General features: G+C 48.2%; 1 protein-coding gene across 1 annotated transcript; it reads left to right on the forward strand.

The window, feature by feature from the left end:
• Positions 1 to 532: 532 nt before the first annotated feature.
• Positions 533 to 26,774, forward strand: LOC310752930 (nuclear factor 1 X-type-like). The gene is made up of 4 exons (XM_083594107.1): positions 533 to 1,040; positions 4,618 to 4,765; positions 8,023 to 8,117; positions 17,135 to 26,774. Exons 1-4 carry the CDS (start codon positions 654 to 656, stop codon positions 17,147 to 17,149), a joined length of 645 nt encoding a protein of 214 aa, XP_083450233.1. The 5' UTR covers positions 533 to 653; the 3' UTR covers positions 17,150 to 26,774.
• Positions 26,775 to 27,308: the final 534 nt, after the last annotated feature.

The following is a 27,308-nucleotide window of genomic DNA, read 5'->3' on the forward strand; positions in this document are numbered from 1 at the left end:
TTATTGTCATTATATTTATTTGTAAAGTGCCTCCAATGTACAATGCAATGCAAGTGGAATAAGACAAGTCCTTGTCCTAATGAGCTAATAATCTTAAATTAGATGCGGGGAGGAGGAGGGAAAACAATAAAGGGCATAAAAGGATGGGAGAGGGCATGGTAATTGTAGATGAACATTTTAGAAATGTAGCTCCCTGTGCTTGTGCTTTATTTTGATGACGGGTGGCGGTGGTGTTGATTAAAACAATTGTGTAAAAAAATACAGATTTAAGGCAGAGGACTTCAACATCTTGTCACAAAATATGATGGGGGATACATGCACATAAGCAAAGGTACCCCCCCCCTCAATGGCTGCTGTGTGTGTGTGTGTGTGTGTGTGTGTGTGTGTGTGTGTGTGGTGTATATATATGGAGAGAGAGAAACAGACAGAGAGACACACACACTTATTGCATGCTTATAGGTAAACATGCACGGATGTGGAAGACACGCAAGATGCGTAACACACACAGGTGTGTGGCATGCCCTGCTCAGATCCCTCTGTATCTGCTTTCACATCTTTGCAAATTCTCGCCCACCTGTGTTCTTGTCAAAAAAGAGCAGTTTCCTCACCCTGCCAGGGTTGAGGGAACCCTCAATTCCAACAAATGAGACAAAATGGCGCCCCTTCCCCTTATAGCAAGGATGTCGGGGTGGGTGTTTCTGTTGAGGTATAAGCATCAGTTGGGCTGTGTAGAATGGAAGCAGCATGGCATGGGGTTGTTACTGACATCTCTTTCTGTCCCCCTTCCCTCTCTCTCTCTCTCTCTCTCTCTCTGTCTCTCTCTGTCTCTCTCTGCTTCTGTCCATCTGTCCTTACACTCTCCAGGAAGCCCCCGTGCCACAGCCTCGGCCCTGCACTTCCCATCAACCTCCATCATCCAGCAGTCCAGCCCCTACTTCACACACCCGACCATCCGCTACCACCACCACCACGGCCAGGACTCGCTGAAGGAATTTGTGCAGTTTGTATGCTCGGACGGCTCAGGCCAGGGCTCCGGGCAGGTAAGAGCCATACACCTCAGCCCAGGGATGCCAGCCTGTCCAACCAGAAACCCCCACCCTACAACCCTTCTCCACCTCCTACCCCTCTCTGTCTCCCTCCCTCCCTCTGCCTGTCTGCCTGTCTGCCTGCTTGCCTAGGGCACATGGAAGTCAGTAGCACAGGAGGCAGGATTACCAAGGCCCCTGGGTCTGGAAGAAACGGGGTCTTTTTTTTTCTCGAAGGAACGGTCTGACTGACACTGGCTTGCTCTTGGCAGCTGACATTGGCCTCTGAAAATAGACAGGGTTCCAAGTTACAACGTTCAGGCTAGGGAGAACTGCCCTGAGGGCACCAAGGATATTGGAGCTTGCTTTGGAGGGTGGATGAGAGGAATATAATTTATTCAGAAGATGGGCTTCTTTTCTGCTTGTCATTCTGCCTTGTGTGGGACATGACCTCCAAAGGGAGGGCGCATGTCTGTATGGCCCAGACAGGCTTTTCCCCCTGTTGCCCCATTTTCTTGCCCCTCTCCTATCTGCCACCCTCTTTTCATAGGATATATTTCTGAAGGGCTTTGAGTGTTCTAAAACCTGGAGTATTCTGGATTCTGTGGTACAGGAGGAGATCCCAGAGGGCTGTACCGAGCACATGCTAGAATGTGGAACCTCTGTGGAATTGGTGAAGGTTACAGAGTGGCAGGATTCAGAGATGTCAGGTTTTGCAGAATTGTTAGATGGCAGAAGAATTCATGTACCTAGAAGATGGAACTTTTCCGTGCACCGTGGGCTTCAGAAAGTGGGACCTTCTGAGACGAAGGTTTGAAATGTACCTCAAGTACTTGGTTCATACTAGAAAATATGCTTTAGGTGATAAGTTTCACCTCAGAGGTAGTCAAAGGGAGCCCTTCTGACTGGCATGTGAGGAAGCAGGATTGCGATGAGATGCAGTATTGCCTCCCACATCCTGTAAGGCATCAGCCCAGTACAAGTTTTGCAGGCTAAGAAGAATATTGGAAGAGAAATGTTCTTCATCTTTAAGCCTCCTTTTAATGAAGATATTGGACCAAAGTTGCTTCCATACTAGACCTCTGCTTTACCATCATTTCCTAGAAATGAAATTGAAATTGAACTGCCAAATGGTATACTATAATGTTAACCAGCAATGCCCTATCCTATGATCAAGATTCTTCTATAATGCTATTTATGCACAAGTCAGTCACATCGAGCAGATGTTCCCCTATAATGCTAATTAAAAGTATCATCCTTGTGTATTTTGCCCATTTTATCACTTCTTGTTTGGTGGTGAATTGCCCCATAATTAATCAGCTTCTATTTCCTGCAGAGTAAGTGTGCTTTAAAATACTGGTTTCCTTCTATTTCCCCCATCTCCTTTTCTTCGCTTTATAGCAGAATAACAATATTTTGCCCTCAGAAAGAAAAGAAAAAATAATGCAAGTAAATCAGTAGTGTAAACACACACACACACACACACAATACATCACAAGAAACAGAAGCTGAGTAAAGGAATAGTTCCTTACTATCCCACAGCTGCACTGAAAACAAAGCAATGACTGAATCTACAAACAAGAAGCTTTTGATTAAAAGCACAGTAACACTTAAACACATCAGTAACACCTTGCCTGTCAAGAGTGGTGCTACAATTACCTTTTACATCTTAAAAATGGCTGTATATTAGGTTTGAAAAACTCAGGATGGCTTCACAGATGGTGCTGGGAAGCAAGGATTTGGCAACAATATTACGTGGACTCCTTGCTTTTAAAAGGTGAACAAAGAATGGCAATTTCAGAATAAAGGGCTAGTGTGGAAGCAACCCAGCTGGTACAAGCTCCAAAGAGCCTTTAGCCTACCAAGAAATATTTTGGAAGAGTAGCCATGTTGCCACAAGGCAGCAAAAAGACCAAGCCAAGCTGCTAAGTTTCTAAGGTTCCCCAGCACCCTTTGTCTTTGGTCAAACCTAGCATAGTTTCCAAGTCAGATTTAACTGTTCTGGTTTAGCCAAGAGTCTCCACCATTCACCAGAGCATCTGGAGTAGCAGTGAAACTGCCACAGAGATCATGCAATAGAAACACTGGCAAAACTGAAAGCCAAGGCGTCGCCATGAAAAGGCTTGTGATGGTTCGTCCTCATGGTCTACATAATCCTTGTATCCCATGTTGGCTCCTGCTTCACTGAGAGCACATAGCATTGGAAACCCATGCAGAATGAAGATGATCATCCCTTGAATCCTGCTAGGACCTCAGCCAGATTAGAGAATCTGATGGTGTAGGAAGATCAAGAAATCCAAGGAAATAAAGTTGGTGGGTTGCAGAAGAGATTCAGGGGGGTCCATTCACTATGGTTGCTGAAGAAGGGAGCAATGGCCGCTGTTTCTTTTCAGGGCTAACAAAAGTAAGGAGCCAATAAAATCACTTCACATGCCACGCCTTCAAAACATAAAGCCCTTATTTCTCTATCTGATTTAAGTCTTAGCCATGAATTCCATGCTCTTTCCACGGACTTGTCATAAGTCTTGACATATGGGGTCCTATTACCACCATTCCTTCACTTCTTTATACATGCACATGGCAGGGAAAAACTGAGCTGGGAAAACAGTTTTTCCAAAGCTGCTGAAATTAGATTTGTGATACATGAGGTGTTTTCTTGTATCCCCAGCTCACCAGCTCTGTGACGTAACTGAATTTCAGCATTTCTTTATTATTTAAAAGGCGTCTAAGATTTTTCTTTCTGTGGCTTAGTGCTAAAATTTAGATGCTACAGGTTCCAAATCTAGAAGGTGGACCTAGGTGGCTGCTACAAAATCTCACAACACTCTCTGAGGACCAGATACTTGATTTTTGGAGACGTGTTTAGCATTTCCTGAGATGGAGAAGAGAAATCTTGTATGTACACAAAGGCATTTTATCAGCTCGTGGTTCTTTGTGAGCAAAATGTACATATGGTCCTTTAAGCCTACATAGTTAGGATCCAAAGCCTAGAGACGGAAAGCTAAAGGGAGTCAAAAAGTATCCTCTCAGTACTAAGTCACATATTACTACAGTTGTTCTCTTTGGGCAGCCATATTGAGTTACAGGCTGCCCTAGTTGATGGGCTGTCTTAGGGCTACAATGCCATTCCAGCCAGGCCTCAGGGTGCCCAACGGAGAGCACATTCAATTGCTAATTACTGAGCTGTAGCCTTTGACAACGCAGCGTGCAGTGATATGCGGTAAGACATAATTCCAGTCAAAACTGTGGTTTTAATGCCTTGCCATCAGAGTGGAAGAATCCTTGTTCAGACTGCCAGTCAAGCAGGAACACAGGGAGCCCCTGGATGATGATTAAGGCTGCCTGAGTCTCTTGTGGCAAGCAAGGAGAATGTACATGCTTGAAAGTTAGGAGATAGGGAGAGCTTGAGGGAGGCAAGGGGAAGATTTAAGTTCACAATATGATTTTTAAAAAAGAAGACGGGGGAGAAAAAGACCTTCCCTCTTGAAAAACAAAACAAACAAAAACACCCTAAGAGCCGCCAGCAGCAGATACTGCATCTTTAACGTTGCCTTGTCTCGTTCACGCATCACTGTATTTATGTTGTTCGCAGCCTAACGGTAGCGGCCAGGGCAAAGTCACGGGGTCATTTTTGCTGCCGCCGCCACCACCTGTGGCCAGACCAGTGCCCCTTCCAATGCCTGATACAAAATCCACCAGCACTAACCCAGAGGGCGGAGCGCCGACACCAACGTCACCCTGTAAGTGGACCCAAGCGTAACCCAAACCACCGAGCGAAGCAAAATAAAAATCCACCTCTTCCCCACCCACTCACACACCACCAACCCCTTCGCTAGGGGTTGAGCAGGGCAGAAAGGACCTAGTGAGCAGGAGGAAAGAGGAGCCGAGGAAGGGCAAAGAAGGAGAAGCAGAGAAGAATGCACACAGGTGTGGCAGAGGCGGAAGGAAGAGGCACCTCAGAGAAGAAAGGGATGCAGAGCGTTAGAGAGAGACGAGCGGAGGGGTGAGAGGGGGACAAGCAGCAGAGAGAGTGAAAGGGTGGGCTTGGGGGCACCATGTCGTCATCATCAAGTCTTGTGCTTTATACTTGTTTTAAAGGTTGAAACACCCCATCTGATCCCTTCCCCAGCTGCCATCAAACCCTCCCACCTTCCATCCCATCCCCCAGCGTTTAAAGATGCAGTAGGCTGCCAAGCTCCGACACCTTTAATTTTTTTATTATTATTATTCATTAAGTTGTTGGTTGTCATGGTGGCTCCTGGGTAGGGTTGGGTTTTGGGTTTTTTTGTTGGTTCCTTCTTTTTTTAAGGGACGGAAAATCAACTGTACATATTAAATTCTGAGAAGAAGAATTACTGCTAGGTGTTTTGCTTTTCATAATACGAGGGAGGGTTGTGTTTACAGGTGTTCATCTGGTGCCTGAAAAATCAACTTCCATTGAGATCCATAGCAAGCTTCCTGTCATGCCCTAAGTTGTGGTCTGTGCTTTTTTTCCTGGAGAGCGTCTGCCTGCAGGGGTGCGGAGGCAAAGTTGGGAACTAGGATTCCCTGAGAATGTCCCCAGTGTTTTGTGAGAAATGAGAGCCCAGACATTTGACTGTCCCACCTTTAGGAGGGCGGCTGTGTTATATGACTCAGGGTGGTGGCGATGGTTGTGAGCCAGGATGCCTGGTTCTGTTCTCATCTTCGGGGGACGTGGTGGGCCCACCAGACCTATTTGAGGAAGGGTGGGGGGCCAGGATCCCTGGCTTCTCCCATTATGAAGTAGTTGACTCGCGAACTTTCTTGGCTTAGGTGAGGCCCCTTGGGAGAAAGGATCGGCTACCACTTCCATTTTCCTTTTGTTTTCTCTCCTTCCCTTTCTTTTCCTTTTTCCTTTTTTTTCTCCTTTTCTACATCTGTGCTCATGGCATTGCTCACTCCCACGCTGTTCATATTCTCCATTAAACTGATGGTGGTGCTGCAGGGGGTGGGGGACATGAGTGACGAAGGGATGGGCAACAGGTTGTAGGCATGGCAGGAGATGCTCTAGTCTTGTATGTCTGGGTTGCTGCCTTTCCCATTGTTTAGGAGGGCTAACAAAACAAAACAAAAGTCAGGAAGTGTGTGAGGCACTGTGGTTCTCTGTGAGGTTGAGACCAGGCACCTCCAGGTACTAAGAGCTAGTCCACATGATCAGTAGACTCAGCGTAAAGTGCTGGTGCTGGCCTGAACCCTGTCAGACTGCAAGCGTGGGAACTGAATTTATTTATTCGATTAATTGTTCATTACACTTATATCCTTCCTTTCCTCCAATGAGCTCAAGGTGACCCACAGATCCCTCTCCATTTTATCCTCACAACAATCCTGTGAGGTAGGTGAATGCTGAGCGGGGAGTGACTAGTCCAAGGTCAACTAGGGAGTTTCATGACTGGAGTAGTGATTTGAACCCAGGTCACACAGGTCAAAGTCCAACACCCTAACCAGTAGGCTAAACAGTCTCTTGTTGTTCCTGCTGCTGTTGTTATGAGCCTTAAATTGAATGACTGCTTGAATACTCCCTTATGTGAAAAACAACAACAACCACCAATCACCTCCCTCCCTTATGTTCAAAATCAGCATGTCAGCAAGAAGACTGGCCCAGAACCATTATCTTTCTTTTTTTCACTTGCTCATTTTGTGTGTGTGTGTGTGTGTGTGTGTGTGTGTTTGTGTTTATTTATTTATTTGAAGAGGAGGAACATTAAAATATCCAGCCCTCTACCCACAGCCTGAAGCACTACAGTCCGGCAACAGATATCCCACATGAGTCTGCTGATGGTGCAGCTCAGCTCTATGTGGTAGCTGGAGGTTGACACACGGTGCTTCTTCCAGTGTTACATTGTGGGCGAGGGAGCACAGGGGAAACCTTTTTCTTCTTGCTACCAATTCCTGCAATCACCGCTGGAAGCCAGGCCTTAAACTCACCAAGGAAGAGCTGCTGGCTCCCTGCTAAGCTCCTACAAAGATGAGCAACAGAGAAAACCCTCTTAGGGAAACCAGGAGTATTGGCTGTTAGAGGCTAGGTATGAAGACGAAATGCCACACTGGGTTCTCGTATGCATGCGCATGCATGTTAGCATGTAATTGCAGAACCTCTTGCAATCTCATAAGCAAGGTTTGGCCCAGACTGGTTTCCATACTGGAGTTGTACTTTAGGGTGGGGGAATCTCCCATGCCTGTTCCTTGCCCCTCACTCAGCCTCCCTGAGAGCTTTGCCCTCCTCTGCCACCACACTAAATACCAAAGGACTGAGCTCAGTTATTTCTGGCACACAGCATTATGCCCAGGGGAGGCACGCAGACCACGGGACTCCATCTCCTGGCAGACCCATACAAGGGCATGTTTGGGGATGCCATCCACCCTGCCATTGGGCAGGAGGCTTGTCTCAGGCTGTTAATAGGACTCTTGAGCTCAGAAGCCCTGGCAACCTCTAGGGTCAAAGGGAAAACTAGGCCAGGAGATTTAGATGTTGGGCCATGAGAGAGAGGGGGAGAGCGAGCATGCTCAAGCGAAGCAAAGGCTGTGGAACGATGGCCAGAGTCTCCCTTACTTCCATCCCAATCCAGGCCAAGCTCACACAAGACTGCACCGCCTGATCGAAGAGGAGCATCCAAGGATCCCCTGAAATGCCACAGAGGTTGCTGGGACGTGTGGCTTCACTGAGGCCTCTCTAGAAACAGTTGCTCCCTCAGGGAGCTGCTGGGTAGTGTGTGCAGTCAAGCTGGCCAAATCTGTCAGTGCCCATAACCCCCATCTCTCAAGCAGCGAGCTTTGTCCCTCTTCACAGCAGGTCGCACTCACAACCTGTAGGTGGCTATCCTGTTCTGGGGAGGGTGGGAGGAGTTGTGCCCAGTCTCTCTTTAGATTTTTTTCTGTCTTGAACCTCATCTGGCAGGCCTTCATCTGACATGACCACCATCAATGCCATCAGCCTCTCCCAGTGGCCCTAACGGCCTCACATCTCTTTCCCCTCCAGCATTCTCAGCGCCAGGCTCCTCCTCCTCTGCCAACCGGTTTGTCGGCATCGGACCCCGGGACGGCAACTTTCTAAACATCCCCCAGCAATCTCAGGTAGGGGGGCCAGTTTCACAGGGGTTGTATGTGGCTGTAGCCCAAATGTAGCTTGCAATGTATGGGGGAGGTTGGGCGGGTTGATGGACGTGGTTCTGCTAAAGGGATGGATGGGATGAGGGTCAGGGCCAGACACCTACACGTCTGCTGAGACCCTTCTGCTCCAACATGCATTGCACCCAGTACCAAAGTCTCCCCTGTAAATAGAGCAAAAGCACAAATGAGAAGGAAAGGCAGCTAGCACGTGTGTCTTCTCAGCTTTCGTTTGAACGGTGGGGATAACACAGAGTTTAGTAGGTAGAATACAAAATGAAATTGAACACCAGGACTCCAGGGTTCCCTTGGTAGGTATGTCATCAAGCCCCTTTCCAATGCCAGAATTACCTTTGGCATTATCTAGATCTGATGCTCTTGCAGCCAACTCTGTAACATCAGTTACAGGCCTACGTTTTCCAAACAGGAAACTGAGGATCAGAACTCATCCACACTTACCTTTGCTTTGCGCTTTCTAGGCACAAGTTGGTGCTTTCCAGGTCCGTGGCTGAGTGTTTTTTGTTTTTGTCCTAGCACTTTCCCTGAGAAAACTTGCGCTTTACTGCTCAATTGGAGCAAACAGCAACCCACAGAAAACTTAATAGCTGTTTTCTCTGATTCCCCGGTAAAACACGGGTTTTCCCAGCAAAAGTGCCAGGACAAAAAAACAACCCACTGAGACACAGACTTGCAAAGCCCAGACTTATAAGTCTGCAACTGAGACAGAATCTGAAAGCAGGACTCCCAAGTTTGATTGTAGTTCAGTGGAAAGGGTGTTGGATTTGGGTGGAGAAGACACATATCAGTTTGCTCAATCAGGAAGTTCATAAGGTGGCCTTGGGCGGGTCACTGTGTCTCCATCCAGGTCTCTCAAGGCTTCCCACATAATAGTCCTTGCCTACACATTTGTTCTCTCACGACCCCATGAGATGGGGCTCTGGGCCGCTTCACATTGCATTTTCACTTGGAAAAGGTTTCCATGCAGGAAAAAATGCAAGACCCACATGTAGGTTGTCACATAGATGTCACTACACAGGTTGGGAAACAGCAAATTACTGGCATGTACACTTAGTGAAATAGAACCACGTGCACTCCTCATGATGATCTATACTTTTTCTCTACTTGGAAGTGTTTCGGTAAAGGTGTAGGTCATCAATTGTGGTGAGTGCATACCTGAGTGAGCAAGCCATGTACATGTGCCAGCAAGTTGTTGTTTCCTCATCCTCATAAACATTCAAATGAATGTGATGATGGAGATACAGGCTTTATTTGTGTTGCTTCCTGCATGGAAATATTTTCTATGCAGAAGTGTACAGTGGTACCTCTAATTACGATCACCTCTGGTTACATATCCTTCAGGATACGTACGTGGCAAACCTGGAAGTGTTTTTCCAGGTTTCACCGCGCGCACATGTGCAGAAGTGCTCTACCATGCCTCACACATGCGCAGAATGGGCACCTCCAGTTGCGGAAACTTTGGGATCCAACCAGAGCTCCGGAATGGATCCCGTCCGCAACCGGAGGTACCACTGTAATGTGAAACAGCAGTGAGCCCAGTCTTACATGATTGGGAAGTAAGAACAATCTATAAGAGATACTTTTTGCGGGGGGCGGGCGAGGATTGCATAGTGAAAAGAGTAAAATAAAGAATTCATGAGGAGCCCAGTTATTGTGACACTGGCCCACACTGACCTTCTTTGCCCCATTATCATGTCCCTACTTTAAAAAGGCCACCTCCTTTTAGGCCACAAAGCCCTTCTCTTGCCCTTTGGGTTGCTGCTGCTTCACCCTCCTTGCACGGTGGCGGAACTGCTCAGCAACCTTGCAGGATTCCAAGGCAGGGAGGAAAATCTGACTGGTTCCTTGATGCCTCCCATGGAAGTGATAAAGGCATAGGAGCCTGGAGTCAGCTAGGAGGTGGCATTGCCATCTGAGCAACTTAATTACTTTACTGACCAGCCAATCAGTTATTGTGGAAAGTATTGAAGTGGAGAAGGGAGCAGTGGCAGACCTTGGGGTTTCAAATTGCAGCAGCACCATGGGCAACGCCAAAATTCAGAGCCCTCCCCTTTGCCCACCTCTAGTCCTCATTCTACATCATAGTTGCGGTGACCCCAAGGCTCTTCATCCAGTGCAACCAAGCCCGTCACGCTCCCCTAAATAAATCCGCCTCTCAAGGGAGGGCGCCTACGGAGGAGACAACAGTGAAAGGATATGTCCAGCATTTCAGAGGAATCAGTGAGGTGTTGAAGATTCCATGTCTGGACCAGTTGTGTAGCACTCATGGACAGACTACACCACTGTGCAGAGAGCATCTATGCTGCACTTTGGAGGCTCTGCTGCCCATTCCTGTTCTTAGGCTGGAGTTTGGTTCCCAATAGTTTTTCGTGTAGCTGCTCTCTACAGCAGAGCAGAAGGCTCTTGGGGGAAGATGTGGAGGGGCTGATGAGTCTATGTTCCTCACATGGGGCTTTAAATGTATCTCTGAGTCTGTCTTGCCCTGTTTGTGCCACGGGAATAGGTGTTATACAAGCAAAATAGGATACGCAGACTAGGCATTATTGCTAGTGTTGGATTTAAGCCGAAGCCAATCAAAGCCCCATGTGTGAAAATGTGCTCCCCTTGTTATTAAAGTAGCCACCACTTGGATCCAACGCTAGTGGCACAATATGTTCCCTGGTAGGTGTATGGGAGAGCTGGGAGTGCCCATCATGGAAAGAACTAATAGGGGGAAACGGACTTTTCCCCTCCACAATTGGGGGTTGCTAACCAGGCTAGGGGAAAGAGTTTCAGCAGTTTTCCTAACAAATTTTGAAAGGCTACAAAATCAGGATGCTGATCATCAGGGTGGAAAAGTAAAGCCTTTTGAAAAGTTCTCAAAGTGGGCATGTTGCAGGTGGGGAGTACAAAGGCGTTTATTGCTCGACCTAATAATATCCTGCCCATTGCACTCATGCAGCCACAGTACCACCAGCCACTCTGAATTGAAATATGGGAGATAGCTGGAGAAGGGAGGGGAACCACCTTTTTCTATCAACAGTTTTATTGCTGGGAGGTTGTGGTTTCCCTGCAGCAGAGATGCTATCTGTGAGGATACCCCATAACAACTAAGTAACAAACGAGCACTGGTTCTGCAGCAAAAAATGATCAAGCTGGTGTGTCATATTATTTAGGAATGTTTCAACCCTGCCAGTACCATGATCAGAAAGCAAAGGAGGGGAATGTGCCGGAGACATGAAGGGTAGAGAGCAGCAGAGAACGGCTGTGTGAAGCAGAATTGGAGCAAACCTGCTTTAGCACACACGCACACACACACACACACACACACACACACACACACACACTGATCCAGCCTGCCCTCTCTCACAAGATTGCTCTGAGGTTTGGTCTGCCTTTCCTTCCTCCCAGCCTTCGTTGCTCCCTGCCGGTGAGCAAAAGAGCTGGAGCAGAGCAGGAATGGGATCTGTTCCCCTTCCCATCCCATAACCAATGTCACGTCTGGCCCGTCTGGTTTCCCCGAGCAACGAGACATGATGTCACACCCAGATGAACTTGGACTTGGGGGGCCGGGCAGGGAAACAATGGTCCAGAGCGAGGCTGGACCAGGGCCCAGCACGGCCTCAGGAATAGCAGGGCCACTTCCGCCAGCAACTTCCCTGCTTCTTGCTTTCTCCTTCTTTTCTGCTTTGCCTCTCTGGATTTATTTCATTTTCCATTTCCCCCCCCCCCCGCTTTCTCCCCACTCCCTTTCCCACTTCTCTTTCTTTTAATGCACTTCTATCACTTTCTTTATAGCTGCTGTACTCCCCCACCCCATCCACCTACCCTTTGATTCATTTTGATTTCCCCCCCCCCTCACTCCTCCTGGGATTTTAGGGGGGCTGGGGAGGGGTTGCTCTGGCCTATCATGCATAAGACGGATGGGAAACATCGAAGTATTTTTCAACCCAGGCTCTGCCAGGTGGGCTCCTAGATTTGCCAAGGGCCCTTTAATGTGCCCATGTGTGTTTTGTGTTTTCTGTTTGTGTGTGGGAGGGGGGCGGGAGATATTCCTTGCTCTATTGGCTAAGCTGCAGTATATTTTGGGGGGGGAGGGCAGGTGTTACCACAGTAACCAGTGACTTTTCTGAACTCTGGATTCAGGCAGATGGAGGAGGACAAAAGAGGGGAAGAGAAAGACAGATAGCACTGGGCAAGCGAGAGATGGAGGAGAGTGCCAGTTCCCCCTCTCTCAGCTGTGGCTTCTGGCTGTTGCCCATAGGAACAGCTGCAGGTCCCGTGAGGTGTGACGGACCTTTGCTTGTGGTCATACTGCTTTCATTGTTATTAAACATTCACTTAGTGCCAACAGTGCACGCTGAACCTTGCACTGACCCGGCTGCTGCCTCCTTGGCTTAAAGTCTAAGGCTATGCCAGCGCCACAGGTGAACTAGCTCCCATTGCCGTTGGTGTGGCTGGTGAGCTCAGTGCCATTCTAGCTGGTTGCCTGCTCCTTTCGTGGGCTCTGGCTGGGCCCAAATCAGAGATTACAGCAATGCGGCTGATGCCAATCTAAATCTCCCAGGTACTGCCTAGCAAAAGGCATTATGTGGCCTGGCATCATCGCAGCACTCTTCCCTGGTACCCCCTCGCCCAGCAGCTGCCAAAACACCCATGGCAGCCAGATGCCCTCAGAGGCTGGCAGGAGCTGCAAAATCACACCTGCTTCTTTGTGATGTAAGGGTTCTTTTTCATTATGGCGGCAAATGGCTACTTCTGTAACGTATCTTCAAGAAAGAGGACAAAAGGACCACCAAGTCACACTAGACCTGGTGGGTCAGCCATGTCTCTTTATGCATGTGTCTGCCCCATTGACATGTTAAATGTGGGAGGGGAATCTATTTGTTCCATGGGGGTGAGAGAAGCAAAATCATCCCTCCCCCATCATACCTCCGTGTGCTCTGTTGCTTGAAACACTTTTGTCCCAACCCAGACCCAACTCTGGAAATAAGCCAGGCTGGAGAGAAAAGGGCTTGAAGCAATGAAGTAGAGTAAGGCGAGGAAAGAGTTAACTCCTCTCACCCATGTGCTCTTTTCCATTTAGAACAATAGACCCCACCGGCTTGCACTTGGCTGCCTGCATCTTGGCTATATGGACCCTATTTGTATTGGGGAGGGATGGGCAAGGCATTGCTCCAAATTTAGATGCATCCATACACCTTTTCACATAGGGATACATGAAACCCCACTCCCAAATTTTGCTGGTCTTCTTTGAAACTCTCTTGACTTGAAATTCCTCCAGTGTCTCTGTCTGAGGTGAGGCTTCCAAATTTGCTTTGAATTTTGCTCTAGGCAAAATTAGGTGGCTGTTGAAAGGTGAGTGGAGCCAACCTTCTCCTGCGCCGCCGCCACCCAAGGAAATTTCTGTGATGTAGTACAGGATGACGCAGGGCCGTTCCTTCTCCTGACTCAGGGCATACCTTGCCACAGCAGCCCACTCATTGCCAGGGCAGACAATATTTATGAGTGGCACATAAGCGCTCCCCTAAGGTCTGCAGATTTGCACTGTTGCTGGTGTAGTCAGATGCCGCTGCAGGATGGTCAGATGCAGCTCAAATACGCCGTCAGAAATGGAGTTTCGAGAGAGCAGTCGTGTGACTACAGAGGGCTTGCTCAAGGCATCTGAAAGCAGAGATGCTATGACATGAAGGGACATATGGAGACAGATCCATCCCTCACTGCCAAGTGGACGTTGTCATGGTGGAGTGACAACTCCTGACTGGCTTGTTACTGAGGCACAGCATTCTGATTGGCTTTTTAGGCACATCATTTTTAAATCTAGCCAGTCACAAAGCAGGAGCGGGCAAAACGATGTGCTGTTGTTTTTGTTTTTGTTTGATTGATTGTTTCCAAATCTCTAATTTGTATTGGTTCTCCACCACCACCAGAGGATGTCAGGTTTTGCTTCTGATGCTGTAATTTGCCTAGTCCCTTATGATTGGCTTAGAAAATTTAGCATCATAGCACGCCTCACCCAGTTGGAGTATTTAGACTGGGGGTGCATCTGCACCTGATTGGCTGGAATCTGTGACAATGAGTAATGGCCAGCAATGCAGTTGGCTGGCATGAATTCACTTGGGTGTAAGAGCTGGCATCTTATTTTATGAAAGGAACATGGACTGGCCAAACGGAGAGAGGATGTGTGAAGCAAAAAGAGCTGGAGAGAACAAAAAATATTAAAAAGCACCTTGGTAAAGAGCAGGAAGTGACCTGTAGAAATAAATAAACTTTGGAAGTCAGGAAACCCAAGTTTGGTACCCAATGGGCAGTGGGGGTTGGTGGGTTGACATAGTGCTGTGTTTTGGATCCGGGCAATTTTGCTTTGCTGCATGTTACAATTATAGGCCTTTCATCATACGTCCTAAGCTTCCTTCTGTTAAGCGGACATATTTTCCTCTCTATCCCAAAGTGATCCAGGTAGGGTATATTGAAATCCCAATAACATGGTGAAACACCTTGACCAAGGACCTCAATTCCAGAAATGGAGCGAAGTCTGGAGAGTGGAGACAAAGCAGTGCTGCAGGAAGGTGGAATGCCTGCTTGGCTCTTGCAGGATAGGGGGAGGCGGACCACTGGCTGGGAAAGTTGGGAGGAGGCTGAGTTCCTGCTTCTGCTAGTGCTATGAAAACTGCAGGAAATGGAAGTTTGCTCTTTCTGTCCTACACATTCTCATAAACGGAGCGAGGCCTCCTTTTCCAAGCGGTTTTAAGAACAGATGCATAAAGGTGAGCTTTGCCCAATGAGGTAGGCATGCTCCACAGTTCCAGAATAGGCAGGGAAAGCATTTGGCAGTGGCCCAAGAGAGGCAGAGAGAAGCTGGGGGCTAGAAAAAGGGAGAACTCCCTGGGCTTCCCAATAGCGGTAGCAGAGCCCCTCCTGGTGGCCATTCGCAAAGCTTGCGTTTTCCTCCAGAGAATCCAGTTATTTGGAGCTGCCTTCCTTTCCTCCTCTCCCTTCCTCCACAGCGCTTTCAGTATTCTCTCGGTGCCGCAGATGGCGATTCTATCTACAGTGTGTCACCTTCCCCCACCCTACTTGGCACTGTCAGGGAGCAGATTGTGCCTTCATGCAGAGCTTGCATCTCTGCCCCTCACCTTTCAGCTTGGAGGGAACTGTGAACTTCCAGGCACTGTTCAGTCTGTGGCAGATAGATCAGGAGCCAGGCATGGAGGTTCCACCCACTGCTAAACTACAAATAATAATAATAATAATAATAATAATAATAATATAGAACACGCATCAAATTCTTCTTTAGCAACCAGAAGAAGAAAGCATGTGTGGCTTTGGGATTTACAGGAGGGTGAAGTTGAAAGAAGAACTTCCCACCTGAACCTCCTCACCTTCCCATCCATCGCAGAGGCTGTTGCTGTGGGCAACAGTTATCAGCAGCAGGGAAACTGTGTCCCTTCAGGTGTAGCTGGACCACAGCTGCTATCATCCTTGACCATCAGTCATACTGGCTGGGGCTGATGGAAGCTGGAGTCCAACAACACATACCAAGGGGCACTACGTCCCCTATCCTTGAGTAAGAGCAAAGGGCAGGGATCAAGCAGCATTTGTCAGGAGAAAGTTAGCAGGTGGGAGTAGGGTGCGTGAGGTTGGGTAAAGGACTGGAACTCACCTTCTCTCAAGGGAAGGTTCAAAACAGCACTGTATAAAACGCTACAGCCAGAAAACGCTCTTAGTGCAGCACTTGGAAACATCCCATGGCATTGGTGGCCAATGCTAAGCTTTTTGTCTTTCCAAACAGCAGGAGAGGCAAAAGCTGTTTCACTGAATTCTGGCTCACAATGTCTTGCTGATAAAGGAACAGCTTCAGGCAGGGCTGTGAAATTGCGTTGAGCTGCACGTTTTCCACGAAAGTAGGCAGCACCTTGGGAGTAGCAGCAAGAAAGGCAAGATAAACAGAAAGAGAGGGAGAAGTTACATCAGGTGTCATATTAGATACTAAAGAAAATAATCATTGTCTAGTTTCAGCACAAATGCAAACAGTGGCAAGAAGCCCAAACCCTGTGTAGTCTAGCAGATATGCTGTCAGACATTGACCAGGGAGACCTGGGTTCAAATCCCCACTGAGCTCTGATGTCCTAGGCCAGTCGCACACTCCTTCAGCTTGCCTTGCCTTGTAGGATTGTTGTGAAGATAACATGGGAGGGGACAATCACATGTGCCACCCTGAGCTCCTTGGAGAAAGGAGTGTGTTCAAAAGTATATACTAAGGGACAACGTTAGATGTTTTGGTGAACATCAAAAATGGTAGCATGCTGTCGACTTTGCCCCTTTCCCCTCTGGCACACAGAGTTAAGCTTGCCCCCCGAGCCTTCTTGACACCGACACTATGTGTTTCCCCACCCATGTCATTAACATTGGTGATGTAGTACTGGGGCAAGGAAGCACACTGCCAATAACCTTAGGATATGGGCAAGTTTTCTTAAACTGGATGGAAAGAGGAGAGAGGAAACTTGATGTGCGATCGCCATTTTTGGCAAGTGACCTTGTTCCAACCCTAACACGTTTAAGCGTATGCCAACAAATGCACAGTGCAATTGTGACAAAAGCCCTGAAATGCATGTGTCATTCATATAGTTACCTTCACCGGAGAGCCAATATTAGTCGTTCTCCTTGTTAAATGTACACAAATGTAGCCATGAGTGGCCTTAGCAAAGGAGTCTTTCAGCAAAGGGGGATGAAGGGGCACCAGTATTTCAGAGCAATGTGAGGGTAAATCATGGATTGGAACACTAGCGAGGAACAAGTCCAGAACAAAAAACGAGACTAGATGACTGGAGCTTGCCAGAAGAAGGCAAAGGCATCAAACTCAGTGACTGGGTTAGCACTGTGGGTTTCACTTGATGGGTATCAATGTTAGCCTGCCAAACAAAGGAAAAAGAAAGTTTGCAACGCTCTGTTTTAATTCTCCCTTTTTGTGTTTTCTTCTGCTCCAGTCTTGGTTCCTCTGACGGGATCTTCAAGCGAAGAAAAATAATAATGATGATGGTGGTGATGATGATGATAATAATAAGTTTTCGCTCACGTCCTGAGAATCAGAATCTTCAGTCCTTAACCCATATCTTCACTGAGCTGCTCCTCTTCAAGGAAAAGTAAGAGACGTTGGGTAACACTACAGATGAGAAGCTTAAAAGAATTACGTTGGACCTCCCCGATCCAAAGCAGATTTTTGCATTTGCGTAGAAGAGGCTTGTCTTCTGCAAGGAATCCCATCAACACCTACAGAAGTCACGTAATCCTGTTTCAATGATATGATAGTTCTGGACAGGCTATTCAAGCAGTGGTTAAAAAAAGAAAGGGGTTTCTCTTATTCATCATGGGGAAGGAATAGCATTCACATTAACCAGCCTCAAACCCCCAAAATTTGCACCAAGGTTTGCTAGGGGTTATGTTTGTTGTGAAATGAAAGAGGAGACACTTTCTTAGTGTCTCAACTGCCTACCAGCCTAATTCCTATGAGCCCATTTGCGACTTGAGGAGAGTTGTGTTTCTAGGTCACTCAATTTGCTTTTTGAAACTTCGCAATGTGGTACAGGGGCTGCAGGAAAATGAAGTTTGTCCTAAATTCAAATATCCTCCTAAATACGTTTTTAAAAGCATGTCCAGTGTGGTGCACTGGTTCACAATTGGAACTGGCTATGATTAGAGCAGTACTAGGGTCATAATGCTTGGTTGGCATTCACAGCACAAACATCTCCTACCAAACATAAATTCCCCCTTGCAGTAAATTCCCTTGTTGATGAAATTTAACATAGCATCCTCATTACTTAAAAAAGCAAAAACAGAAACGCTCCTGACTACCAGATGCCGAGACAATATTCCATTCCTGAGCAAGAGGGGAGGCTCTCCCTAGTGTCTCTCTGAGACAAAACCACACACACCTGACACATCCTGGTGTCTGGTGACTCCTGGTGTCCTTTGCCATTGATGAACCTTTCCTGCATCTCAGATATATATAATAACACGTTAGGGCTTATGTGGAAGGTACTCCCAGTCATATTCTCCATGAACTGGGATCCCTTCACATACAAGAAAGGCAGGCACTCTTGGGTTCATGAGTCCAAGACAGATTGGGCTGGAAAGTGTTTCTAAGTATTTCTCTTAGCAAAGAGAGCATCTGCTACCACTGCCATAGGGCAAATGACACTTGGAGACCCATTGGATGCTTACTAAAAACATTGTAAAAAGAATCCATTGACAAGAGAGCAAAGAGGCCACATTCAAGTTGTACCCCAGACAAATCACTGGAGCGAAGGCAGCTGGCTCAGTCAGGCACGTTTCTGCAGAGCTTGTAGCCTGTTCTGGACAGGTTGGGCTGTGTCCCTTTCCTCTGAGTTCCAGTATTTTCCTTTTGAGGTTTTGGGTGTCTGTTGTTACTATGGTTTGATGCTCTTCCTGATCCCTTTTCTCCACTTTGTTCTTTTCCTCCTTTAGTTGTAGCATTTCCTTTGGCTTCCTCTACATACAGGTGACAACAGCAAAGAAATTAAACGCTAGGGTTTTGTGGTCGTCGTTGAGACAAACGAAAAGACAAACCCTTTAAGCTTAGAACATATGAACACTCTCAGCAAAACTTCAGCGCAACAAAATTAATTGTATAGAGTTAGAGGTAGTGGAAGCTGCCTGACTGGTAGATGTGAAGGTTTGACATTGCCGGCTGTACACTACGCATGCACACATACGCACCAGAATCGACCACACAGCTCCGCACACTTTCCTCTTCCCTTTCTCAGACTTCAAAAGAATAATAATAATTAATAATAATAATAATAATAAGTGAGGAGAGCAAGCGCCCCCCTCTGTTTTGCACCAATGAGATCTTCATTATTTATTTTCCAAAGGTCTGTGGAAGAGGCCCCTCTCTTTCTCCTTATTTACCCCCATGCTAAGCTTTGGGGGCAGGAGCTTTGCCAAATTCTTTGGGGTTCATCCCCTTCCCCATCCCATCTTCCCTGTTAAATGTGTCCATCTCTGCATGAGGGGTCACTGGTTGTTACAGGGCAACTCCACATGGTATACTTAGGATAGGCCAGGGCGTTGGGTAAGGGTTAGGGATTGTCTGATTTGGAGTAGATCTGGAGAGTGCTGCAGGGAATGGGCTCCCATGCCATCTGCCCAGGGCAATTGCATTTGGGTTTCTGGCTTGCAGTGCCTGGAGTTGCCCCCAAATGACCGTGCAAGAAAACAAGTTGATCTGGAGAACCTCCTGAAGCCCCTCTCCTCTCTGCCACAGTGATCCCCAGCTGATGCATCAGCAAGTTCTGGAGCAGACATAGTCAGGAGCTGCTGGCGGGACCAGGTATCTGCATCCCTGTCTAAGTGCAATGATTTTCCAGTTCCAAATGGAGAAACAGGGTCAAGGAAGGGAATTCTGAGGGCTGCAGATCTGCCCCTCCCCTCCACCAGCAGTTGGCTTCCCTGCTTATCCCCATTCACACCCACCGGTTCCCAGATGTCAGAGGAACACACACACACACACACACACACACACACACACACACACCTTTAACAGTGGCCACCCTTATCAGAGGCCTGCTTTCATGGAGGAGTCATGAAGCCTGACCCTGCACAGCTGCAGGACAGCTGCTGCATGAAGGGAGGGAGTTCTTCTCCATGAGGAATGTGGTAAGGGAGCAAGTAGCCTGCCGAAAATACATGTACACGTTTCAGTTGGCTGACATAATTGGCTGCTGCATGTGGAGCCGCCTGCCTGAGGCTTCCATCTTTGGCATGAGTCAGGTCTGCTCTTGCCCAGTCAGACTGCAGACCTGGATTGCATGGAGTCTAGGAGTGGTGCTTTGCTGCTTCCCCCATACCAGGGCCCTCACCCAATACCTTCAGTAAAATGCAACTCAGAGGTGAAATACAACCTTTCAGAGACTAAGCAGCTGGGGATGTAGAAAGACAATGATTTTGAAGAGAGTGTGTTGAGAGAGGGGTCACCTTGCATGTTGTACACACATGCATTTCATGTCGCCTCTCAGGAAGCAGATATTTCAGGGTTTTGAAACAATCCGAAAAGCTGTTTACCAGAGGCAACAATGGGATAAGTGTATACCACACAAATAGGTCATTCCTCTTTCAGACTGCTCTCAGATCTTTGAGAACAAATGACTAGTAGTCTCTAGCCAAATATCCATAAAGTAATTTAGGCAAGCACTGAGGGTTGAGCTTACTTCTGTGACGTGGGCAGAGATCAGAAACAGTAACTGGAATTGGGACGCAGCTTCGTTCCTCGTGGTGAGGTTGGAAAGCTCCCAGGTTTTAAGCCCAAGGTCCGTGTCTATGTCCTTAAGAGCACAAAGCCATGGAGAAGTTCTGCAAATGTCAGAATGGAAACCATTCCCACCTTGGTGGTCTTAAGAAAACAGACGTCTCCCCTCCTCCAGTGCAGTCTGCCCCCTCCCCTCCTCAGCATCCTTTCTCCTGCAAAGTACCAATCGCCCTTCTTTCCCCTGGTTGCATGGGACATGGTCCCATTGTGATCTAAATCACGAGACTTTGAGGTGAGATGAAGTTGAAGATAACTCAAGCATTGCAGTCCAGGGCAAGAAGGCACCTACTACAGCATCTGGAGTGCTGTGCATATTTCATTTTATTTTGACATAAGAATCATTTGGAGCATTCCCCCAATTGAGAAAGACAGTGCCCCTCCCCAATTCTTAAAAAGTGCATTCAAGCTCCTGGTGACCATTTCTGAATGCAGAGCAATGCGCAAAGAGGGGGTGGCTCAAACCAGGGAATAAATACCGACGGCCACCATAGTTGGTGCTGCTACAGCATCTTTTCAGTTGCTAAATTCATTCAGTCAATGTATTCAGTTATTTAAAAGAAAACCATTCAATCAAGTAATTCAGATCTGATTTCGGCAAGCTTCTAAATATAATGCCCAGGATTGCTAGGAATAGGTTCCTTACTTGAGAAACCATGGGGAGGGGGGCTATCTGTTTGGATGGTCTAAAACAGTGGTGGGGCCAGAGATTTGCAGGAGTCCAAAGGCAAGCGACCACAAATAATCAGCACTTAAAAACTGGAGGTGGGAACAAGTAGAAGTTTACTGTATTTCATTCTGAAAAGGAGGCTCTGAGTCCTCGCAGTGCTTAAGCACACACTTAACTCTTGGCATCTCCTAGAGTGTGACCGTTGGGTGACAGCAGCATGTGGGTGGACAGAGTGACAATGTCATCCGCTTACATGTTAAACTCTACCTGGTTTGGGTCCTTTAAAAGGGCGAATGTAAACACTGAGGAGGAACCTGGAAGGGGTGGCACACAGGACTTTAAATTATGGTGGCTGGAAGGTATGGGCAGGAGAAAGAAAGATACACAGGAATGTGTGTTTAAAAATGGGGAGGGGATTTTTAAAAAAGCAAAATATATATTAGGGGTTTTAAAAGAACCAATTTTGTTTGCATTGAGCCAAGTGCAATGGAGTGCATAGTTTTAATATCTTTGTATGTTAAAGATTGTTAAGAAGAAGAGAAAAAATCTATTTTTGTTGCAAAGTCCTCTGTTCCCAGGGACTCTAAATAAATAGGGACAAAAGAAAAACCCAACCTTTGTAAGTATGGGGAAAAAACTTTTTCTGTTTATTTTTTCATTTGTTTACTTTTCCTTTTTCTTGTTTGTTTTTTAAATCCTTTTTTTAAAAAAAATTGATAATGATCGGGGTTTGGTTTTTTTTTTCCTTTTCCTCATTAGTTTTGTCGTTTTATGGGAGGGCTGAAGGCAAAAGTTTTTCACACGCAAAAATAAAATTGTAAACAAAACAAAACACTGTATCAGGTTAAAAACATAGAAGAAAACTGCAAAATTAAAATTAAAGAAAAGGACAACAAAAAAACCCTAAAAATCATAAAAGAAGAAAAAAGATTAAAAATACAAAACCTGGTGCTTCTTACAATATAAAATACATTAAAATCTCTATTATACATAGTTTATGAACCAATTAATTGTTATCATAAAGCACATTTTAGGAAACATGCATTATCCCTTCTTTATGTTTAGCTGAAAGGGGCAGCGGGCCTTGCAGTCAAACGCACCAGCAAGTCTCTGGCAGCTTCTCATGGATCTTCCCAGGTTGCCGAGTGAGATGGGTGACGGTGAGATTGCCACGGCAAAGGTTCCTGCACAGGCCGTGGTTCTCTGCCTCCTTTCACCCCTTTCTCCCCTCTCCCCCTCGCATCACTTGCCACCGCACCCCCTTCTATCTTGGTTCTCCTGGCCTTTCTCTCCAACCCCCGCATAGAGCTAAGCAAAACCAGTTGACTTTGGGAATGCCTTTGATTTCTTCTCCCCTAGTGAGCCAAATCTGCAGCGTGCGCTCTCTCTTCCCCTCTCCCTCTCTCATCTTTCAGGGGCTCCTCTTTGGGAAGAGGAACCGCCTTGTGATCTCACCAGCATCCCGTCCATTGAACTCCTTCCATCCTCCCCCAAGTTGGTTCTTTTCAGCCCTCGCTTGCCCTCTTTCTCACAGCCTCCCCACCGTGGTTCCTCTCAACTCCCTCCCTTCCCTTGCTGGCTTTCGGGGCGGCGGGTGGGGCGGGGGGCAAAGCAGCAGTGCATACCCCCCCAACCCCAACCCCCTTGCCCCACAGCCTCTCAGAGCATGGAAGGTTGACTTGGAGAAACGTCTCGCTTCAGGGAAGGACCAAGATGGATGGTATTGCCTTACTCCCACCCCGCTTAACTGGCCAGCTGACATAGTGCCTTTTGTAAACCCATCTTCCGCTGGAACAGATGGACCGCATGCTCTGCCGGGGTGGGTGGGTTACTGGAACTCCCGCCCCTTCCCCCCTTTGACCCATGTGCTCAATACAGGGGAAAGCAATAAACAGCCAAGCCTCGACCAGCAAGAGGGAATTGTGGCCATGGCTAAGCTCAGTGGTGCCTAGTTCTCTTTGGCCGGCTTCTGCTGCCCCATGCATAAGAGAGGGCCAGCACCACCCAGGAGAGAGGGAAGGATGCGTGTCACCCAAGCAGCAGGGCTGAAGGCTGCGTGGATTTCTCTCGGCAGCCTTTCTGCGCAGGGCCGCCTCTGCCATCTTGCATGGGGCCCTCAGCCCCTCTCGGGTGATGCTTAGTCGGGGCCCTTGATGTACCCAGCGGCTGCTGGTGGCTCCTCTGGGAGCCCTGAGGGGTGTTAGGTTCACAAATCCCAAGATGATTTCAGTTTGGACTGGACTGCCCTACCAGGGCTTCGTCCGACAAACCTATTGAGACCCTCCTTGCCCTCCCTTGGGCAGCTTATCTGTGGCGGGAGGGAGAGGGAGGGTGTCCCTTGGCTTGAACTTAACCCACGTGGCCAAGAACAGTCACCCTGTGCTCCGAAAAGGATCCTCAGGCCCTCACTTTATTCGGATCTCTCACCTTCTGTCTCTCGCTTTAGGAATAACCGTGGAGCGTTCCTGCCCTTGAGCATTCCTGTCCTTCCTGGCCAGATCCCTTCCGCAGCCCCCTTTCTCTCCCTTTTTTGCTGACCCCCCCCACCTTCCGCATGCAACCCCCTCCCCACCCACCGCGAACCCCCAAACCCACTTCTCTCGCTCGGCAGTAAAACCTTGAGATCCATGAAACTGCAGCTTCCCTGACTGCAACCCACCCCTGCCCCTTTGAACAAGTTTCTTCCTTGGTTAAGAAACGCAGTATATATATGAGTACAGTACAGTATATATATAGTACTAATGGAATTTGGTGTGCTTTTTCTCCTCATCCGCCCCCCCATCCCCGACCGTACCCCTTTGCCTCTCCTGCGCCTCCCCAATGCCCCCTTCGTGTCTTTGAGTCTGTTCTTCCGAACCCCCCCCTTCCCTCCCACCCACCCCCCGCACTTGAAAATAAAAGGTAGTTCTTCGTCTGTTTTTGTTCTTTCTGAAGTTTCTTCCGTGTCTAGCAGAATGCAGGTAGCCATATGTTATAACTGTCAATATTGCTTCACGACAAAAAAAAAAAGAAAAAAAAGAAAAAAAAAGAAAAATCCGAACTGTTTTATCATTTTTGCCTGAGCTTTCTTCGGCTTTCTCCATTGGAATGGCTTATTGTGTTATGTGAATTAAAAAAAAAAAAAGAGGGGAAAAAAGAAAAAAAAATCAAAATATGTTTAAAAAAGAGAAAAAAAACTACATATACTTCAAAAAAGAAAAAAAAATCATCGGCTTCCCTCTTTCCTTGTCCCACCAATTCCTTCCTCAGAGCAGAGATGGGAAGCCCAGTGGAGGGGAGTGCCGAGGGCTCCACGACGATGTGTGTATGTCTGTGTTGGTGGGTGGTTTTTTTCGGGGGTGGGGGGGTCTGTGTCCCTTCTTTCCCCATTCCCATTCCTTTCTGGAGGAGCTGCTCAGAAACATCAAGAATAGACCCATTCCCTCCATACACCCGCCCGCCCGCCCGCCCACCATCCCTTTGGTCAAATTGTAAAGTGCCTAATTAAGAGGTCATTTTTTCAGCGGCAAAGACAATACTTCAGTTCCTCCTCACGTATCCTTTAGGATTGGGCATCTCGGAGTGATGCCTCCTGGCACGACACCTGCTGACATGTGGAGGGAGGGCAGCTGCTGTGGATCCGGCAGCTGGAGGCAGCACCGCTCACCTCCCACAACCCTTCCCCTCCCCGAAGCCCTTCTCTCCCCTCCGGGCTCCCTTGCAGCTGGAGAGGGAGAAACGCTTGTGGGCGCAGGCAGGAGAGGAAGGCAAGCCATGGGGGGAAGGGGCTCAGAACCCCTTTTGCTCTGAAACTCCCTTTATTAGGGCAGACCCACATGGAAAAGATGGCTCCGCTGAGGTCAATTCTAGTTAGGCCCAGAGCTTCACAGCCCGGGGTCAGCTTTTGACTTGGGAGTCCAGCCCTGAAGTCATAAGGTACAGAGGTCCAGTTTTCAGAAGCGGCTCAGCCCCCTGTTGGGTTTCCACAGGCCCACAGCTTTCCCACAGTATCCCCCTAGGCTGAGCTAACATGGTGGTCGTCTGTCGAAAGACACCAGTGGTTTCACGGGTCACTCCAGCCAGGGCCGTCTTAAGCATATCCGGCGCTGTGGTGCAAAGCTCCCTCTGCCCGCCCCCGTTTCCCAGAGTTTTTTAGGGAGGAGGGGCTGGAGGAGGCGGGCAGCGGCTGGAGGGCAGGGAAGAGGCGGAGGCTGGACGCAGCACCTCCCGGCTCAGCTGGACGCTTCATGCTGCGGTGGCCATGGCAGACAGAGGCTCCGGGCGCGGCGCAGCATGGCGGAGGCGGGCGAGGGCGGCAAGCTGATGCCAGGAGGCGCTTTGTCCACCCTCTGCCTCTTCCCTGGTGCCCTCCAGAGCTTGGCGCCCCGCCCCACTAGCCTCTATGGGTAAGACGCCCTTGACTCCAGCTTCACTCCAGCTTTGCTGAGAAAAGATTCAGAGTGACCCAGTGAGAAAGCCAAAGGGGAGCCAGCATATGTTTGCATAGGATAAGGGAGAAGCCCGAATGGTTGCAGAAATAAAAACCAGCTCCTGTTTCCTGGGTGCTCTTGATGAAGCACAGCCAACTGATGGAGATGCTTCTTCCCCATCGCCATGGGGAATGCATAGTAACGTCTTCCATTACTGTTGCTTCCTTGTGCAGAGGCAGATCTTCCCCAACGATTCCATTCCGCAGCCTCCAGCCTTGAATCCTTTTGTGGGACATACCTTGGCACCCAGGAGCTGTTTTCGGGAAGAACTCTTCCCCCTGCCACCCACCGAGGCACCTTCCATTTGGGCTGAGGCCCACTGTGGATGTTAGGACAGTACCTGCCCATTCCAATGCAGGGAGAGCGAGGCTCTTTTTTTTTTTTTTTGGCGATTGTGAGGTTTTTGCCAGAGGGGTGCCAGTCTCAGGTGGGCCACCTGCAGTCTTACCCAGCTCAGGCCCCAAAGGTGTGTGCCCGTTTCCACCGATGCCAGCCTGATGCTCCAGAGCAGCCGTCTCCCAGCTCCATCCCCCACCCTTTCAGCGCCCTCCCGCTCCTTTACGAAGCTGTTCATTGCTACTGGTTTGGTTTTTGAAAACAAAAAGAACTCATAACCCTGCAGCCGAATTAAGGGAAGTGCCTTAAAATGATGCCTTTGCTGCCACCAGCGAACAAACCGAGACAGGAAGAGAAATCGATCAAACTTTTATGCATCCAGCTTCAGAAATGTGAACAAAAAGATGTTTACAGAGATTGCAATCAAACCGCCTCCAGGTGGGGCTCATGGGAGCCCCTCCCACCATTGCTTATCATCCCCACCTGCTTTCTCCACTCTCCCCCCTCCCCCGCCTGCACTTTTCACACACAGGAGGGAAGCTGAGGCCTACAAAATGGCTCCCTCTGCTAAACCAGCCTTCATTTCATGTAGCTCGACCCTCATCCTTGCCCCCAAAGAAGGGAACCAGCTGCTGCGATGTGGTGGGCCAGCTTCTCCAGCCCCTTCCCCTGTCCCAGTCAGCCCTCGGCACTTCCCCTCCCTCCCCAAGTGCCACTCTCCGAGCGGGGTGTAATACGCATGTGTTAATTACAAATTTTTTCCATAATAAAAGTTTATAGATGCAGCACCTTCTTTAACTGATTGAATTAAAGAATGTTATTGACTGTAATTGTCTCTCTTTGGCTTCCTTGATAGATGAATGGCCACAGAGCCCTAATACTCCCCTGAATGTATTTGTTGCATGAGTTCGGGGCTGCAGGGGCGACTGATCGGAGGCCCCAACACACCACACAGACATGTTCACAGGGAGATGGTACAGTCATACCTCGCGTTGTGTTAGGTTCATGTTGGGTCTTTTCGGCTTGTGAACCTTCCGGGTTTCACCGCGTGTGCAGAAGCGTTCTGTGCGCTTTGCGCATGTGCAGAAGCGTTCTTCGCGCTTGCACAGAAGTGCTCTATCGCTCTCCGCACTTGCACAGAAGTGCCGCTCTAGTTGCAGACTTTTCAGGGTGCAAACGGCACCCCGGAACAGATCATGTCCACAACTAGAGGTACCACTGTAGTTTTCTTCTACTGAGGCTCAACTCAGCAACCCTGACCAGCTCCATTAACTTCAGGAAGTACATGTGCAAGGTATGCTCATCCCTAAAGTGATGGAGTGTGAGCTGTGGTGGCTGCTAGTGGGTGTTGATGTCTGATAAAG

This window comes from Podarcis filfolensis, assembly GCF_964270895.1.
Source record: "Podarcis filfolensis genome assembly, chromosome: 17".
Classification (NCBI taxonomy): Eukaryota; Metazoa; Chordata; class Lepidosauria; order Squamata; family Lacertidae; genus Podarcis; species Podarcis filfolensis.

Excerpts from the sequence above, each read along its gene's own strand:
- LOC310752930 (XM_083594107.1), top strand. The coding sequence starts at position 654 with ATGGCGCCCCTTCCCCTTATAGCAAGGATGTCGGGGTGGGTGTTTCTG. Across the intron at positions 1,041-4,617 it reads CAGGCCAGGGCTCCGGGCAG|CCTAACGGTAGCGGCCAGGG; the intron begins GTAAGAGCCATA and ends TGTTGTTCGCAG. Across the intron at positions 4,766-8,022 it reads GCCGACACCAACGTCACCCT|CATTCTCAGCGCCAGGCTCC; the intron begins GTAAGTGGACCC and ends TTTCCCCTCCAG.